Consider the following 12,044-nt stretch of genomic DNA (forward strand, 5'->3'; position numbering starts at 1 on the left):
ACGGTTTGTTCGACCTCACAAACTTACTTAGAATTATTAAAATAGTGGTTAAAATTTCAGAAGGATAACGCCAGTGACAATAATTGATATTATCTATTGTGGAATAATAAGAACATTAAGCATTAGACTAAGAACATTAGAGTAGGCCTTCCACGTTTTGATTTCAATACCAAACAATGGCACAGGGACACCCAATGACCGAACGTCTTAAAATTTGTCAGAATGACCTAAAATGGTTTCCATAATGCTTTAAAAGTTCGTTTAGTGAGTTTGTAGCTGCTCTGCAAAATATTTATCTGTTCCGATGTTCTAGGGGGACTTCAGCTCTGTAGAAATTTCTCGGTGGCTTTTTTGCCACATTAACAAACAAAGTACTATCCAGAAGTACCCACCGGATCCGCTCCGCAGAATATGCGATCGCGGCAGACTTAAGTCGACCTGGCTGGGAATCTTAGCTCTGGTTAGAGTCTTGCTGGGAAAATTGCTTATCGACTGACAGATAGCTGGCAAATTGTTTTGTGTGCACTAGTAGCTTACATATCGGTGTTGTGGATCAATGCTGGCTGGAAAATACTTTAAAATGAAATTACTGTTAACTGATTGAAGCGTGCAAAAAAGAACTTTGTTTTGGAAAAACTGCTTGCAATGTAAAATCATTCAGTTTGGCTTGTTTATTACAATTTTGCTTTGTCAGCAAACAATAGTTGTCTGTTCTGCTGTCATTTAGAGTGAAATTGTACTTTACCCTGAACGCTCCCTTTTCCACGGTCAGTTGTGCGCTTGACCACCGTTGGTTCCAATCGCTGAAATACGTCATCGTACCGCACAACGGGTTATCTGGAAATCTAGAAACGTTATTTGGTTCGAGTAGCTAGTTTATTCACAATTTGCTGCTCCTGACGCCGAAAAGCTACACTGTATCACACAACTGGTTATCTGAAGTACCTGAAACGCTGTTGGGCACATCTATACTTCACAATTTGCTCCCGCGGACGCGGAAAAGCGGCATCACATCCTACGACTGGCTATACGAAAATCTGGAAACGTTATTTGGTACGTGTAGTTTATTCACATTTTGCTGTTTAGTGGCTGAGGCCGTAATAATTATAGAGGAGTAATTTGCTTCTAAAACACTGTACAGGATTATTATCCTTATACATATTTTGTCTGTCCAAATGAAGCGCGGTCAGACACTGGTCAGAGAGGATTCATCGAAACGTTGTTGGTTGGCTGCCAGAGACATCAGGACTTCATTGGTTGATTGAAAAGATTAAGGTAAACTAATAATAACTAATAACTACTTTTAGATTTAAACTCGATGAATGAGCCTATGTATCTAATATTCAGTGTCAGTATTAAGTAACGCGCTTGGGAAAAGCCGGGAAAATTCTTTTCTGTCTTTTTTCCAAACCACATTCACAGATCACAGCGGAACTGTATTCAATTTCAAAGCCAACAAAAATTACTGCTTCTTAACGTGGAAGAGTTTGGCAACTATCATCCGTAGTAAAAAGTTTTCTGATCTTTCGGACGTGGTGTTAATTTTCGCAGTCGGGTTTCGTAGAGATATTTATAACGTAATTCTTAGATTTTGTTACCCTTTATCAGAGGATTTTTTTTTTCCAAGGTCCAAAGGCCGCGCTGGTGTACGATGGGCTCTCAGCACTTTTTTTTAACCTTTTATCTAAATCGAATGGAATATACTGCCGTAATTGCCTTTAAAATATCACGCGCGAGAAGGCCAGGGAAGGTCTGGCAAGTTTCATCAAAGCTACGCATGTTAATTAATCAGGAACATATCCGAGAGCTCTTTCTTCATTTTTATTGCGTTGCGCATCAAGTGCTTCAACATCATTAACTTTAGTTCGTACTTTTATCTTTCCAACGATACCTTAAATTCCGAATTTGACCAAATATTAACGGAGATACGATCTTTCCAGTTTTTTTTTTTTTTTTTTTTTTTGCGCGCAAACTTGAGCTCCTGCAGCTCCATGAAAGCTGTTTTCACCAAAAAACAACAACAAAGGATTATGTCTGTTGTGGCCTGAAATTACAACCTCCAAACTTGTCCTGGTAAATGCCGCAGTCTTGCCGCAGCCAATCGAACTTCACGTAGTGATAGACGCCTGTCAAATAATCTGGTATTTCACCGACACTCCCAGAACTTATGATTCTCCACCTCCTTGGCCACAAGTTCTTGAGCTTACGGCGAAGAATGTTGTTTTGCCGTTCGCTTCACAGCATCACAACATTCAGTCACATCTTCCTCGCTTGTAGAGTCATTTTAAAACCAAGAAACCCCATCTTCCAAAAGAAAGTGTAAAAGTCCTTTGCTCAGATAAAGCGAGAATGAATAAAAGTTGCGCGCTTTTGAAATTTGAATTCTGAATTAGCAGCTCCAATTCCACATTAAAAACAATAAAAACAGATGTCACGTCGAACTTGTAAAGGTCCATCTGTAAACAAAACCTTGAAAGAATGTTCAAATCAACGAGTAAATTGGCCCAGTGACAACACTGCGTTGACCTTAGCGTACATCATGCGAATCAGCCGCTAACATCTTCACGCCTGGGATCCTTGCAAATTGAAAACTACGAATTGCGCATATATCTTTTAGTTGTTTTTTTACACCACTGCGCTTCCTTTTTTTTTGCCTTTTGTTTATTAACTTGAAACGATACCCTCTATTGTCATTGTATTGTCCTTATGCTTCTCAGAATTTTTTCAGGGGGCTGCCACGCGTTCTCGGGTGATGTCCTGTTGTTTTTGTTTTTCTTGACGATGCTACGGTTTAGGTATTTTACTTGTACACGGTGTATGGATCATAGGCATGAATTTGCCTTTTATGAATGGCATTTTCTGCTGACCTTTAATTTAATAATGGACACTATACACAGTAGATATACCAGATGTTTTAAAGGATCAAGGAGGGCGTGGAAAGGAGAATGGCAGACATTCCGCTAAAAGAGAACAATTTTTTTTGTATGGAACAACTTTTAACCGAACTAACTTCTTTGTAAAAGTCATTTATCTCATTTATCCTGGAATAGAAATGAGTATTAAACGAATAAATTGTGGACATTAGAAGAATTTCGATTGTAAAACAGTCACGCGTCACAACTCCGCACAGCTTGTGTCCAAATTATTAAAGGAACACATGTAATAACGTTCTCGACCGACTATTTTTTCATGTTTTAGTAAGGTCGGCCTCAAACACCCACATTAAAATAGATGTTTTCATGCAAAGATAATAGCGTTTTGTTTGTTTCCAGAGACTAATATCGTTTTTTCAACGCTAAACATATTTTCAAGTGCTTTTGCTATACATGTTTTAAAAATTATTTTGTCCTTGTTATAAAATTGGTTGCAGATTTGTTATTTCTGAGCTTTGCATGCATCCTTGTTTGTGACTCTAGTGAACGACAAAATAATTGAATTTCGATACTCATATTTAATTTCATTCAGTTTCATCAATATATATTAAGTTTGACATCTGTCAGAGAAACTAGGCATTTCTCTTCAATTATTTTGTCCTTGCTATACCTTTGCTTGCAGACTTGTCATTTGTGAGCATTGCTTGTGAGCTTTGCTTGCATCCTTGTTTGCGATCTTACCTCTAGTGAACGACAAAATAATTGAATTTCGATATTCATACTCAATTTCGCTGACTATCGTGGCTAGCGAGAAGGTTTGCTTGGTCCTATGACAGTTTGGAGAAATAGTTCGTAATGGTTGACTGCCTCCTTGCTAATAGAAACCTTAATCTCATGTCTACTATAAAGAGACTGTTGACCTTGGTAATTTCCCTGGCTGGCGGCTCGTTTCTTGCTAGTCAGAAAATGGCCAACAAATTCCAGTGCCTGTTCCGCAGAAGTAAATTAAAGACAACTTTCATTGCCAAGAGTCAATTATTATAATTGGGGTGTCCGCTTAACAGAGAGTAAACAAAAGAGAAATCCAATTGTCATTTTCATCAGTGTCCGCGCCAGCTCACCAGTGAGTGTACGTTTACGGGAATGTGTAAATACAGAGTTTGACCAGGAGGTAAAAAGGGAAATTGAAAAAAGTGTCCGTACGTAGAGCTATCCGCTTATGTGCCGATCAACATACCTTCCCCCACCCCACCCCCTCCCTCCCGGGCAAAGCCCGGGAATTTGAACTTTTGAAGATTAGATCGTTCAAATTCACGCCCCCTCGGGCCAAAATGGTGTTCAAATGCCCTACCTTATCGTCGGATTTGTCTCTCATATCCTACTAAAGAACAATCGTCGTCGGCTCCTGTGGTCTAAATAAAGCTGGTGTATAAACATGCTAACACATATTTCGTTACCCTTTATATGATGATGCCGTTTTTAGCAGACTTGAGATGCTACAAAAACACAATTTTATAATTGAAACTTTTAAAATTGACTTGAAATTTGAATTAATTAAGTCGGACAATGTCATTAAGCAAGTATGCAAGTATAAGCTGCTCTAACCCCGGGAAGAGGAATACTCCGAGATAAAACCCTCAAAGGAAAGAGAAAAGTTGGTGTTTTGACGTGGATTTGCTGTAAAATTAATTCACCCTAGAACAGAATGTTTGGCAAATTGTATTTGTGACGGCACCAGAAAGTGGTGACCAAGGAACTTTTCCCTTTACCTGTGGCTCTGTTGTTGTAGGGCGCGAGAGATTTCGAGCGGGCTGAGAATGCTGGGGTGGGGGTAACGAAGAACCCCCGCTTCCCGCCCTGGCCGTCTCTCGGCTTAGCTTCGCGCGTTCCGCACGCAACAACATAACCGCCAGATGTACATGCTATAATAAGAGACTTGTTGTTTTGGCCTTGTTACGAAGTGCGTGTATCAAGCCTCACTTGGATATAAATGATCATTGTTTCTTGCACGTGAATGTGTCATTTGAAACGAGGTAAAAAAAACCAAAGTCATCGCTCCCTGATCAACGTCCGCATACATGATCACGTGGTGATGCATTATAAAGGCCGGTGTTTTTTGTCTACAATCGTTTACAGTGCCTGCTGAACATAGCTATATAGAGACTTCGGAAACGATTCCATCCATAACAACTGCGTCAAGGTGAGTAACCTACCTCTTGCTAAATACTAATTTAAAATGCAAAAAATAACAACCCATTATCGAATAACTTTGTAAAGGACTAAATTGTTTTTATAAATACAAACGGTTTTTACCAACAATCCAAGCGTTGACATATGGTGGAAAGAAATCGATAATTACAGTGCTCCCAATCTTCAAATCAGTCTATTTGTCGAAGTTTCGTTTACTTTAGAACCCTATGGAAAATAACTTTAATCAGCTCTACAGTATTTTTAAAAGTCTTGGGTATTTTCCAATCCTCCTTACTCAAAATTGTCCAATTTACTGAGAACTTTTACTTAAGGATAATAAGTTTTTTCTTTTAAAGCAAGGGTTATTTCTGGTAAAGAAAGACTGAAGGTTTCTTATCAGAGAAAATTCGAAATTGTCATTTCTTACCCTCGATTAAACTTAAAGAATTAACCAAATTAAGTAGAATTTTCTTACGTAACACGTCCTTTTGACCAGAAGCTGCTCCACGTCAATTTAATTCTTGTTGCGTGAGGATCGCATTAAGTAAAAATAGAAATAAGGCTATTTTATCGATCAGTTCAAGAGATTTTCCTTGACGGGAATAAAAAACGTGATTTAATGCATATTTGCCGTACTTTCTGAGAGAGTGTACATTACGATTCGGTATATTCAATTACCCTAAAGAATTCAGAAAAGTACTAATAGGTGTGGTCGATCCGGATTTTTCTTCGTGTGCATCATTACCAATAACAAGCCTTGCGAGAACTAAATCATAATAAAGCAACTGTTCTTTGCAAGCGATCAAGATCAAGTCGGAAATGTCATCTGCTAATAGGTGTTACTATGATTGACTTGCCAATTGAAATACCTTTTTGTTGCGTGCAAGTGAGTTTCAAGTGACGTCGATTTACAATATAAAGGTTTAAATTCTTATCTGTAACAAGAACATCTGCAGTCATTTCAACTGCAAAACACTATTTTCAAACACAAACGCTTCGTATAAAGGGGGTGATGCCAGAGAGGAAAAAAATTTAACATAAATACGTTTTGGGGGAAACTCCTGGGTGTCCCCGGCGGCTATGATTCGGACATTCTCTCTATTTTCCAACTCTAAGCCAGGGGCAAAGCCTTTGCACTCGCTTTGGACGGGGTGCCGACCATATGCAGGAAGCTGAGCTGTGCAGGAATTTATCGGGAAACTATGTATGCTTGACAGTCACCTACACCCACAAACGCAATAGAAGATTTGTTGTGCCAGATCGTATTATTACAATTTTGCAGAACAAATACTTAACAATTTGTGTTCTTTCTTTATTTCATAGATGAGGTTAGTCCCTGTATTTCTTGTGGTCTGCCTGGTGACTGTGGACGCTGGGCTTTTAGATCTTTTCTCTAAAAAAGTGCCCATTAGGAAATTTGACCTTGGTTCAGCTGTTCAAAAGATTGGTCAGGTTTTTGCCGGCAAATTCAATCCATCCAAGTTTCTGCCGCAACTCATTCCAAAGCAACTTGAAGCTTCTGAGTCGTCAAATAAATCCCCGAAATTCTGCGGCAAATATGAATGCCCGCTCTTTTACGAAGAGGAGCTAAACAAGACTAGCGACTATAAACTTCGCTGCTATCCAAAATCCTACAAATGGGTGACTACTCGATGTGATGGTAAGTTTCCAATGATAGATACATGTAAATGACTGGAAGCTGTATTTCATTGTCAAAAACCGGAAAGAGATTGTCAGGGGTCGTGTGTCGTGCAATTTTGTATAGTTTCAAGACCCGCCAAAGCCTATAAGAACTTCGCGACTGGAAACTGTATAACAACATTCTGTAGAACAACACGAGAAAACAAAGACAGGATATGATAAAACAAATTACTTTTGAATATTCAGTCTTGCCAAAAGTCGGCCAAGATGAAGGAATTGTCTTGTTTTTTTATTTAAAGGTATTTATTTTACAGGACGTTTCTGAGTTTCTTGTTTATGAATCGACAATTTAAGGAGTAATTTCTGAGCTATAAGATTTTGAGCTAACCAAAGTTCGTATTGAATGATCGAAGTACAAGAAAATTCTAGGCAATAAAATCTTCCCTTCAGAAATTATAACTGGAACTGGGAATTTTTTACAAACATCTCAGCACACTATGTGCTTCCCACAAATGTTAGGCGACCATTTTGAATGCCAAATATTGTCAGTGAAACTCTGCCATCACGGACTACTTTATGCCCATGGATAATATCGATAGAATCTGAAAACCTCAATACTTGCAAACAGATATATTCACCCAAGTGCTTTTCTGGCCTCTTCTGATTTAATTTGAATAAAATTCCATATTAAGTGTTTCTCTTTTAAGTCTATTTCCTTCTTTTGAGTGGCACCTATAGATTTTAATCTGAACACCCCTGACGATTTTTCTCGTCAATGGGGACCAGTTCAAAAATTACATATAAAAAATATAGTAAAATAAGTAAATTTTTTATAATATAAAACATTCTTTCTCATGAAGATTAAAGCTAGCGATTCTTTATGACAGATTTAAGCGTGATATGGCCTCTCCTGGTTGGTTCCTTCAGATGGCTGCCCGTTATTTGTTTCGCGCATAAGTATATCTAAAAAAAATTCCATTTTTGACTGTGCCGCCGAATCAAAAACATAAGAAATTTAGTCTTGGTGTAAGTCTATAAAATTAGTCTAATTTAGTCTTGGTGTAAGCTGTAGCACTAGTTAGTGAACTGAAGATGGCCTCGACCGAAGAAAAGAAAATATACTTAACGTATTAGACTCGAACATTTTGTACAAACAAGGGTCCATGTCCACTTGTGAGGGATGTAGTTTCTTTCCCGTGCCCTTTGTTTTTATATTTCAATTTTTTTTAAATTGCGATGAAAAAAGCATAATTGTCAAAAGAACTGGCTAGTATATCTTACAGCTCAAGAATCAGTTTAGTTGAACAAATTTCCCACGTCGAATGCAAAGCTTAGTAGACAGGTTAAGAAGAAAATGCACATTCGAAAAAGTGTCTTCTGTTTTTACCATTTTTAATATTTATCTCTCGATCTGTATAGATCTAGCAAACTTTGCTTCAAGCACAACAATAAAATTGAACACTGCGCGGTTTTGTTTGTACATACTCCTGTTTAACCGCTTTGGTCACGTGCGTTTCCGTAACAATATTCAAGTATAAGTTCAACTTTTCGATTAGATTTTATCGATATGTAACGAGAATCGAGTTATATGAATAAACGGGTTAACCCGAGTATCTCGCTTCTCTTCCAGGTACCAGCAGCAAACGAGAGTCCTTCATGCGCCTTTTCAAATACATCAACGGCAGCAATATGGCCGGAATGAAAATGGACATGACGGTTCCCGTTGCTATGCAAATAAAACTTCGATCCCAATCGATGTCATATCAAACCATGAGCTTCTTCATTCCATTTGAACACCAGCTAGACGCACCCACACCAACTGATAGAAATGTCAAGCTGGAAATAACCGAACCATTTTGCGCCTACGTGAAAGTGTACGGTGGCTATTCAAGTTTGTCGAAAGTTCGAGAGAATTACCAGACACTTGTAGAAGCCCTTAAGGAAGATGGCCGCGGCGATGATATCAGCTCTGATGGTATTTATTCTGCAGGTTACGACTCTCTCATGAAGTTCTGGAAACGTCACAATGAAATTTGGATCGTCAGCATAAACCACAAGCCCAAATCCGAAAATAGGTCTATTCTAGAATCCCCCACGAAGTCAAAGCCAATCATATCCGTTGATGAGCCACTCGCGGTTGAAAAGTCTCCAGAATTCTGTGATGATCACGATTGTCCATCTTTCTACGAGGAGGAGCTTAATGCTACCGACTTCAAGCTACGTTGCTATCCCATGTCTTATAAGTGGGTGTCTACGAGTGTAACAAGTATGTTAAATCACAAGTTCTAGTCTTATGATTAGTTTATTTCCCAAAATGAGTGTTCCAATTGCATTACACTTTTTACTTTGGCGCTAGCATGAAGCGAGCAGCGTCGTCTAGACTCGTATCGACAACGGCGAATTAGCCAATCAGATAGCGAGACTACAAGCAATTGTGGGAAAAAATTTTAACGTTTGTTTAGGGAGGGGGGAGGGCAATCTAACAACAGAAAAATTGTACTTTGAAAAGGGTTGGAGCGGAATTAGTTTAAAGGGAAATCAGTTCACCCCATATGTTCTAGGTTATAGATTTGAATGCCACTAAGAAGGATTGTGGGCCTTAGGTTTATGTTTGATTTTTTCTCAATCTCATAGATATGAATCCCAAGGCTGCCGATAGGACGGCGTTCTGGCGTCTTTTCAGTTACATACAAGGCAGTAACGCAGAACAAATGAAGATTGACATGACCGTTCCTGTAACGATGAAGATGCAACCCCTCCAGTCTGGATCCGGCTCTCAGTTTGTCGAGAAGAACTACACGATGAGCTTCTTTATCCCCTTTAAGCACCAAGAAGACGCCCCTGCCCCCTCTGCAGATAATGTTATGTTAACAAATGTCAAACCGTTCTGTGCCTACGTGAAAGAGTATGGCGGCTTCTCGGACATGACGAAGGTCGCGATGTATTACAAGGAGCTTGTAGCAGCACTGAAAAAGCATAACCTGGAGGATGATTTCTACACCAATATGTTTTATACTGCCGGCTACGACGACCCTCGCAAGCTATTCAAACGACACAATGAAATCTGGCTCGTCAGTAAAAGCCGCAATCCAGTTAACGAACTTTTGGAAAGCCGTATTCGCAGTCGGTAATACTCAGCCTTGCCCTCGAGATAGATCCTGTTTCTGTTTAAGGAAGCATCACTCTTCCAATTAGCTATTGTACAATCTCTTTTTATAGTTTTCTTTCCAGTTTTCTTTCAAGGGAAGTTAAGTTTTAAGAAAATATTTCATCTCGAAGCCAAAAACCAGAATCATGAACGACCGGTATAAACCTGTTATTTCACGGTTCTTTCTTTAATTTCTCCTGGCGTAGAGCAGGCCAAAGTGACGTCGAAATAATTTCTAGTGCAAGAATGTGAATTTTATTGCGTTTTATGTTCGTGCTAATGATACATCAAGTGGCTGTTAGCGCAACGCAATATGTCAAATACTATAGTTAAACACTAGTTGCCAACAACGTTCCATGATTTGTTGTAGTTAAATAACGTATATTGAATCATACTTAACCAATAAAATGCTAATTTAATAACAATCGCAAAAAATGCAGACTGTTTGCCTTGGTTCTACCACAGGCGACCCAAACGTATAATTCGAGCCTTAAATCGACACAAGGACACAAGGTGAATTAAATTTAAGTTTATTTTATTTATTTTCCTCTCGGTCAACTAGGCTTAGCCGATTTTTTACGCATTTTATGTTTCCCACAGAAACCCTACAAATCGTTACGTTGACAGTGGATTCGAATTATACGTTTGGATGGCCTATGGTTCTGCTGAAAAGCACTGAACTTTCTTGCGGGAGATCGTGTTTTGGAAATCTCAGCTGAACGGACCAACCAACGCGACCAGCGGTCAGGGACCTTTTAGTCTTCTTGGGTGTGATATACGATCCGAGCTGGAGCAGGCGCGGTTCCTCTTTTGAAAAATGGTTACCTTAATTATCGCCTTCCCCTAGAAATCTAAAGACTGTCTTCCTTACGCAAATAAATTTAACGGTAAATGCAAGACCAAGATTACAACGCTAGAATGACTACCAAACCATCGTCAATCAATTAAGCGGAATACATTCACGAGTCTCTAACAGTGCTGTAATGAGCTGATTGTCTGCTACTGTCTTAGACTGTCTTTACTGTTTTTAACGGTCCTTTTACTGTCGATGCAATAGATGATTGGACTTTCTCCTCCGCACAGGTATTCACCACAGCAAAAAGTGTGTGTAGCCGCGAATGCCGAGACATAATCTCCCTATCCCCAACTCGCTTAACGCCTGCACCGTCTCTTTCAGCGGATTAATGATCTCGATGCGAATTTTAATTCCTTTGACAGATCATCGTTAAGACTAAACAACTGGTTGACGTTGAAATTCACAGTCCTCACATTAATTGAAAAAGGCACAGTCACTTTGAAGCTCGACTTTCTCTTTGTTTATATGATTCCTCTTGATCACTGTGTGAACAATTAAACCTATACCCAATCTAATACTTGTAGATAAAGCTTCCATTTTAGAAACATTTGCATTCGAGCCAAAAATACGACGCAGATCAAGCAGAAGCTTACTTCTGTCAAAAGTTTCAGTTCCTTGTGTCTAAAAATGGTGTGCACATTGTTAAACTTCTGTCTCTAGACTTCACTGAGATACTACGAATTGAGACGGTTTGTTCTACCTCACCAACTTAAAATGGTGGTTAAAATTTTGGAAGGATAACGCCAGTGACAATTATTCATGATTTCTTTGATCGTGAGCGGGCGGTATCCTGAGAATCCTGCAATCTGATTGGTTCCGGGAGTGGGCAGTATTTTCCTATCTCCTGACCAAACGAAGAGGATAAAGAGAACAACGCTAAGGGAACTTAACCAAGCTTCACCATGAGTGATGTACCTTCTAAAAATAGAATTTAGAAATAAATAAAAATGTTATTCACCGGCCTTGGTCTTTCCGTATTGGGAAAAACTGTGCCCTCTGTCTCGAGTCGCGAGTACGGCCCTCGGCCTGCGGCCTCGAGCCGTACTCGAGACCTCGGGCACAGTTTTTCCCAATACGAACCTCCCGGCTGGTGAACAACATATATTTATTTATTAATTGTGGAATAATAAGAACATTAAGCATTAGAGTAAAATCATTAGAGTAGGACTTGCACGTTTTGATTACAATACCAAACAATGGCACAGGGACACCCAATGATCGAATGTCTTAAAATTTGTCAGAATGACCTAAAATGGTTTCCATAATGCTTTAAAAGTTCGTTTAGTGAGTTTGTAGCTGCCCTACAAAATATTTATCTGTTTGGATGTTCTAGGGG

The 12,044-nt window shown here is 39.1% G+C and overlaps 1 protein-coding gene across 1 annotated transcript; it reads left to right on the plus strand.

Moving 5' to 3' along the window:
• The first annotated feature begins 732 nt into the window (after positions 1-732).
• LOC137993586 (uncharacterized) lies at positions 733-10,287 on the plus strand. The gene is made up of 6 exons (XM_068839529.1): positions 733-1,053; positions 1,182-1,275; positions 5,010-5,073; positions 6,387-6,723; positions 8,335-8,970; positions 9,339-10,287. The coding sequence occupies exons 4-6, from the start codon at positions 6,387-6,389 to the stop codon at positions 9,833-9,835; spliced, it is 1,470 nt and encodes a 489-aa protein (XP_068695630.1). The 5' UTR covers positions 733-1,053; positions 1,182-1,275; positions 5,010-5,073; the 3' UTR covers positions 9,836-10,287.
• The last annotated feature ends 1,757 nt before the right edge of the window (positions 10,288-12,044 follow it).

Source organism: Montipora foliosa, chromosome 2 (genome assembly GCF_036669935.1).
Source record: "Montipora foliosa isolate CH-2021 chromosome 2, ASM3666993v2, whole genome shotgun sequence".
NCBI lineage: Eukaryota > Metazoa > Cnidaria > Anthozoa > Scleractinia > Acroporidae > Montipora > Montipora foliosa.

What these genes read in the sequence shown, in the direction of transcription:
- LOC137993586 (XM_068839529.1), top strand. Translation starts at nt 6,387, where the DNA reads ATGAGGTTAGTCCCTGTATTTCTTGTGGTCTGCCTGGTGACTGTGGAC. An exon ending in GGTGACTACTCGATGTGATG is followed by an intron (nt 6,724 to 8,334) that starts GTAAGTTTCCAA and finishes CTTCTCTTCCAG; the next exon opens with GTACCAGCAGCAAACGAGAG. An exon ending in GGTGTCTACGAGTGTAACAA is followed by an intron (nt 8,971 to 9,338) that starts GTATGTTAAATC and finishes TCAATCTCATAG; the next exon opens with ATATGAATCCCAAGGCTGCC.